General features: G+C 47.4%; 1 protein-coding gene across 1 annotated transcript in view; it reads left to right on the forward strand.

Moving 5' to 3' along the window:
• The first annotated feature begins 1,803 nt into the window (after window positions 1-1,803).
• Window positions 1,804-7,043, forward strand: part of Ccdc62 (coiled-coil domain containing 62) — a 37,307-nt gene continuing 32,067 nt past the window's right edge. The window contains exons 1-2 of the mRNA XM_021187223.2: window positions 1,804-1,965; window positions 5,200-5,392. Coding sequence (XP_021042882.1) covers window positions 1,804-1,965; window positions 5,200-5,392 — 355 coding nt within the window. The remainder of the gene's footprint in view (window positions 1,966-5,199; window positions 5,393-7,043) is intronic.

Here is a 7,043-nt window from a genome sequence, read left to right on the forward strand (position 1 = left end):
AAAATCAGTATCATGCAAAAACATCCTTCCTTGAATGAAAGGGTGCTTTTTGTTTGTTTTAAAGTCTTAGAATAAAATGTATAATAAAGATGTGAAGTTAAAAATGAAATTCTTCACTAACTGAATTTGGCTAAGTGGGAACATTTGGCAAAGCAAGTGGCACCAATCGTGGCTATTACAGCATGTATGCTGATGGTGTTTTCTTAGTGTGAGAGTCCCCGTGTAGATGCTACACCCTAGGTGTTCATGAAAAAGACACGGAGGCTAGAAGAACCCGTAGGGGCCCCTGGAGCTGGAGTTAAAGGTGGCTGTGACCTGCCTGCCCATTTGCATGCTGGGAATGGCACTTAGGTCCTCTGCTAGAGAAGCAAGCACTGTTAACCACTGAGCCCATCTCTCCGGGCCTGAAACAGTTGAAAAATGCATTTTCAACCCTTATCCTTATCAGCAGGTGTTACTGCTAGAAAATGAAGGTTTAAAATTGCCCTTATTAATAATGTGACTTTTTTCCTTTCACTTGAAATTTAACCTTCCCCCTAGTTTTAAAGGTTGACCTTAATTCTAATTGTCATAATCTGGTTTTGTTTTGGTTTTGGGTTCTTTTGAAGCAGGGTTTCTCAGTGTGCCCCTCGCTGTCTTGGAGGCTGGCCTTGAACTAGGACCTTTGACTCCTGAGTGCTGGGATTTAAGGTGTGATCAACGCCTGGCTAATTTTTATTTTTATTTTTTTGCTTTTTCATTTGCTACATTTTTATTAGGTGTGTACACAGGTAGTAAAGAGTGCTTCCTGATGATGACAGGGATTCGATCCCTAGCACACATATAATTTTAAGTTCATGTATTATTTTGGTGTGTGTGTGTGTTGGTGTGCAGAGAGAGAAAACAACTTTGAATTCTCTCCACTGTGGAGTCCTAGGATAACACTCAGGTGGTCAGGCCTGGGTGGAAGTCGCTCTCAGGGTCCAGGGTTACTCTGCTTGCCCTCCTCTGAGCCCCTAACAACCATAAAACGAAAGGCCGTGATCCCAGAGCTAGGAACCGGGCAGGGGGATGGCTGGATAGCCCTTCTGGCATAAGTGGTGGATCTGCCTCAAAGGTGATGATGGAAGGTCTTCTGGAGGGAGAAGTCCTCTCAACCGAGCACCCATGCGAGAATGCAAACATGGAAATAATGAAACCCCGAGTTCCCCTAGGTCCCCGTCGTTGCCCCTCAGCCGCAGGACCCAGCAGTAATAGGGTAAATGTGACAGTAGCATGGCACAGGTTGGAGAGATAGCTCAGTGGTTAAGAGCACCAACTGCTCTTCCGAAGGTCCTGAGTTCAAATCCCAGCAACCACATGGTGGCTCACAATCATCCACAGTGAGATCTGATGCCCTCTTCTGGGGTGTCTGAAGACAGCTACAGTGTACTTACATGTAATAAATAATAAATATATGTTAATAATATAATAAGTAAAAATGATCTTTGAAAAAATAATAGCATTGTCACGGTTCTCATCACTACTAAGAGCAGATCGATGATCGACCCTCTGTCTCCAATGATCCTGGCTCAGACCAGTACTGAGAGCCCAGCCCGGTTCTTCTGACTGAACATCCACAGGGAGGCAACCAGGGTCACTGGAACCTAGAAACGGATTTTAAATTCACTTCGTCTTTGCCGCCGCGACGTCCTTCCGGCGTAGGAATGAATGGCAGGTGCAGGTTCACGTTCCCGAGCCGCGGGCGCAAGTCTCGCGAGAGTCGGAGCGTCCCTGCTGCGCGACGCGCGAGCGCGGCCGGCCGGCTGGCCGGTTTGGGTGCGCATGCGTAGCTCTGAGGGCGCGGCGTCCTGGGCTGTGGCTTTGCCCCCGCCGCTGCGGCCGTGCGCCCATGGCGTCTCCGAGGTGACCCGCTGCTGGCACCAACTCTCTCTGGGGGCGGGGGCATCATCCATGAACCCGTTGGCGACCTTATACCGGCGCCAGGTGAGCGCCGCCGCCCGGGGACAGGGAACCCAGAGGCCGGCCCTAGCTGGGACCCAGCGACGAGGCGCGAGCACCCGGGGCGCTGCTGTTGAACGTTGGCAGGGACATTGCCTTCCCTCGCTTATCTGACAGTAGCCTAGCGAGGGGACGGACTTCTTCCTCCCCGTTGACAGTCTCGAAAGTGAACTTGCACTTACTTAGGTGTCAGTGTAGGGTGACACGAACACTTGGAGTATGTTGGGTTTCTTGCCACTGAGCCTCGTGTCCCCGCTGCCGTCCCTAATAGACTGGAATCCAGGTACCCTGACTTGGAATTCCAAGTTCTTTTGTATGTGTATCTAGGTACTAGTAACTGAAAGTCATTATAAGTCTTTTTCAAACTGCTGTCCGAAATCATATACATGACAGCCCTGTGAACTTGTGCCCTCCACGCCCTGGGTGGACCATGCTGGCATCACTCTGAGCTCCCCGCCCCCAACCCCCCCACCCCCGCCTCCTGAGTTCTGAGCCGTCAGATCCCAACGTTAAATATTATCTTTAACTTGGGGCTAGGCTTAGCTTAGTGGTAGAGTTGTCTCGCACGCGTGAGGCAAGTTCAGTCCCCATCTTTCCTACGCAAAAACAGAACGTGAGTCTGTACCTGCATGGTTTATAATAGAGCTTAAAAATAGCCAATATTAGGCCAGTGAGATGACTCAGCGGGGTTCATGAAGCTGGCCTGACTGGTGTCCTATCCCTCGAGTCAATATGGTAGGAGGAGGGCAGCCAGATCCTGAAAGTTCTCTTAGCAGCATACATCACATGAGTTAGGCTAGGTGTGATGGGGCACACCTTTAATCTCAGAGGGTGCTTGGGAAGTAAAGTATTGAGTTGTGTGAGGTCAAGGCCAGTTTGCAGAACTGACAGGACTGCATAGCAAGGCCCTGTCTTACTGTAAATAATAATAATAATAATAATAATAATAATAATAATAATAATAATAGCTAATGTTGAGTGATTACTATATGCCAGGCACTTAGGAAGACTATAAGCTTTGGGAGGCTGGACATTTCAAGGCCTCAGAGTGAGCCCCGGGGCAATAATTTAGTGAGACTTATGTCTCAAAAGGTATTTTCCTAAAAGGCTGTGGAGGTTAGAGATGGTTCGATGGTTGGTTAAGTGAACCGTTTGCTCTTCCAAAAGACCTAGCTTTGGTTCCCAGGGCCCCGATGGTGACTCCTTAATGTCAACAGTTCTGATAGCAACTTCCAACCTCCACAGGCGCCGAGCCTGCAAGATACACAGATGAACATGCAGTAAAACACTCATACACAGAAGTAACAATAATTAAGAAATACTGTAGATATTGCTCAGTGATAGAGCATTTGTCTAAGAGTACTGCTGTTACCCTTTTACAGATAAAGAAGCTGAGAGTGAGAGATGCCAAGTAACTTGATTAAGGTCGTATAACCACTAAGTGGCCAACTCCAGACTCAGGTTGATAGGACGTGACATACATTGGACTTTAAAATGGTTAGTCACAACCAGGCGCTGGTGGTACACGTCTTTAATCCTAGCCCTTGGGAGACAAAGGCAGGCGGATGTCTTGAGTTGAAGGCCAGCTTGGTCAACAGAACAAGTTCTGGGACAGCCAGGGCTCTACAGAGAAATACTCTCAAAACCACAACAACAGCATAGTGATAATAATAACCAAGAAAGATAATAGGTAATTTTTGTCTTGATAAGCACCACCATGCCTGGCCTATTGTTTAAATTATGTGTGTGCATGTGACACACATATTTGTGTGTATATGTGGATGTAGCACATGTGAACATGCAGAAGCCAGAGCACAACTTTGTTACCTGGGTTCCGGGCATCGACTGGTGTTGCCAGGCTGCAAGGCAAGCACTTTTATATACTGAACCGTCCCACCCTTTTTTCAGATTATTTTTTCTTTTATGTCTGTGTGTGTTTTCCCTGCACATATGTCTGTATACCATGTGTGTGCCTGGTACTCAAAGAGGTCAGAAGAGCATCAGATCCCCTGGAACTAAAGTTTTGAGCTGCTATGCCGGTACTAAGAATCAAACCTATGTCCTCTGGGTCCCCTTTGCCCTTGTTTTTAATGTTGAGTATGACAAGCAACAATATTAAATTTCCAGGCTGGAGCAATGCCTCAGAGGTTAAGATTGCTGCTCTGTTCTTCTAGAAGTCCAGAGTTCAATTCCCAGCAACCACATGGTGGCTCATAACCATCTGTAATGAGTTCTAGTGCCATTTCCTATGGACATACATGCAGTCAGAACACTGTACACATAATAAATAATTTTTTTTTTTGGTTGTTTTGAGACAGGGTTTCTCTGTGTACCCCTGGTTGTCCTGGATCTCACTCTGTAGACCAGGCTGGCCTCAAACTCAGAAATCTGCCTGCCTCTGCCTCCCAAGCGCTGGGATTAAAGACGTGGGCCACTACTGCCCGGCCATAAATAAATCTTTTTTAAAAAATACTAAATTGCCCTTTATAAATTAAATGTATTTCAGTAATGTATGTGTTAATATTTAGAGTTTAATTAGTTTGTTTGTTTATATTTTTGTTGTTGCTGCCACAGGGTTCAACTATGTAATTCTGGCTGGCTTGGAGCTTGATATATAAACTAGACTGACCTTGAACTCATAGAGATCCACCTGCCTCCAACCTCTGGAGTGCTGGGACTAAAGAGTTGTACTACTACGTCTAGCTAAAACTTTCTTACAGATTAAAATTCCCATTCTTTGATAAGAATTGACTATAATATTGTTTAAAAAAAAAAAACAATTATTTCATGTTTATCTTTCCTTGGTTTCCCCAAAATTTCTAGGCCAAGGATTGGGAATATAACTCAGTAGTTAGATCCCATGCTCGTTAATGCTCCAGGTTTGAGCTCTAGCATTACACACACAAAGACAGCAAGAGGTGTGTGCGCAGGAGCACATGCGTGCATGTGCTCTGGAGTACACAGAAGGGGAGAGCATCTTAGACCAGAACAGGAACACTGACAGTAAAGGGTGGGGAAGGCAGAAGCTGAGTGTGTTGGGTCAGGCAGAGGCTTTGGAAGCGCTCTGACTCTAAGGACTGCGTATTGCATGATGGAAGATGCGAGAGGCAGACGCCCCGACCCGCAGGGATAGTCAGCGAGGACCCGTCAAGCCCCGAATACTGTGGCTCATGTGTGGTGCTGGGTTTCTCTTCATTCAAAACCGCCCGCGCTGTTTAGAACATCGGATCAGAAGTTGAGAATTCCACGATTGAGAAGCAGCGGAAGGAGCTTCAGCTGCTCATCGGGGAACTGAAAGACCGCGATAAAGAGCTCAATGACATGGTCGCGGTGCATCAGAGACAGCTTCTCTCCTGGGAAGAGGACCGGCAGAAAGTGCTGACCTTGGAGGAGCGCTGCAGCAAGCTAGAAGGTCAGCTCCCCTGCACTCACACACTGATTAAGGGGGTCATAAGAAAGCACGTAAGAAGAGGTAAAGAATACGGCTCCTGATGGCATGGAGTTCTGTCCTGTTGAAGATGGGGGGACTTTATAAACAGTCACCCTGATGTACAGACACGAGAGAGGCAGAGTACTCAAATGTTTGGCGGGTGTGTGGGTGTGTGGGGGTGCCTTCATCCTTGTCCACACACCACATGCATGCAATGTGTTCAGATGCCAGAAGAGGGCTCTGGATCCCTTGGAACTAGAGTTAAGGTTGGAAACTATCATGTGGCTAATGGAACTCTAACTTGGGTCCTCAGGAAGAGACGATAATGCTGATAATCACTGAAGCATATCTCTCTCTCTCTCTCTCTCTCTCTCTCTCTCTCTCTCTCTCTCTCTCTCTCTCTCTCTCTTTCGGTTTGTTTTGTTCTGTTTTCAAGCCAGAGTTTCTCTGTGTAGCCCTGGCTGTCTTGGAACTCACTCTGTAGACCAGGCTGGCCTCGAACTCAGAAATCCGCTTGCCTCTGCCTCCCAAGCGCTGGGATTAAAGGTGTGTACCACCACTGCCTGACTGCCCCTCTGTCTCTCTGTCTGTCTCTCTCTTTCTTTTCTGTCTTTCTTTCTTTCTTTTTCTTTTTTTTTGAGACAAGATTTCTCTGTGTAGCCCTGACTGTCCTGGAACTCACTCTGTAGACTGTGCTGACACTTACTATTTTTTATTTTAAGTGTGTGAATGCTTTGCCTGCATGTCTATGTGTGTACCATATATGTGTCTGGTTTCCTCAGAGGCCAGGAGAAGGTGTTGGATCACCTGGAACTGGAAATACAGAGAACCTTGAGCTGCCATGTGACTACTCAGAAGCATCTTAGGTCTGCAAAAGCAGCAGCAGGGCTCGTACCCACTGAGCTGCCTCTCTAGCCTTTCTTGTTATTAGGTAGGGGGTGTGGATATGTGCACGTGGGGGTTAGCACTGATGCCTGAGGGTCCTGGTGACAGAGTCTGATCCTCTAGAGCTGGAGTTAAAGGCACTTGGGAGCCAGAGGGCGGGTACTAAGAATGGAGCCCGAGTCCTCAGAAAGAGCAGAAAAAGCTCTTAGCTACCGAGCCACCTCTTCTGCACTTTGTCTTTTATTTATTTTTACATTTTGAGAGAGAGTCTGGTGCCATTTCAGCTGGCTTTGGACTTTCTTTGTAGCGAAGAATGACCTTGAACCCCTAATCTTGCTGCTTTCACTGACCCAGTGCTGGGGTGTCTAGATTAGGACTCTGCTGCCCCTAGCAGTATCCCCAGTGATACTAGGGCTGCGGGTTTAAGGACCACATTTTGAGCAGCAAAGCAGAAATGCCCCCAAAGCAGAAATGTAAGAGGACACTCAGAGCAGCACTCTAACAGCTGCAGCGGGCACGACCTAGATAATCCCAGGAGCAGAGCAGATCCTGCTGTGAGGTAGCTGTGTAAGTGGCAAACACAGGTTAGACTCTGGTGGCCCTCGGGGTCGTACACGTGCAGAGACCAACACCGGCACATACTTCTGTTTGTGTATGGGTCAGATTAGACTCTGGTGGCCCTCGGGGTCGTACACGTGCAGAGACCAACACCGGCACATACTTCTGTTTGTATATGGGTCAGATTAGA

The sequence above is a fragment of the Mus pahari genome, chromosome 23 (genome assembly GCF_900095145.1).
Source record: "Mus pahari chromosome 23, PAHARI_EIJ_v1.1, whole genome shotgun sequence".
NCBI lineage: Eukaryota > Metazoa > Chordata > Mammalia > Rodentia > Muridae > Mus > Mus pahari.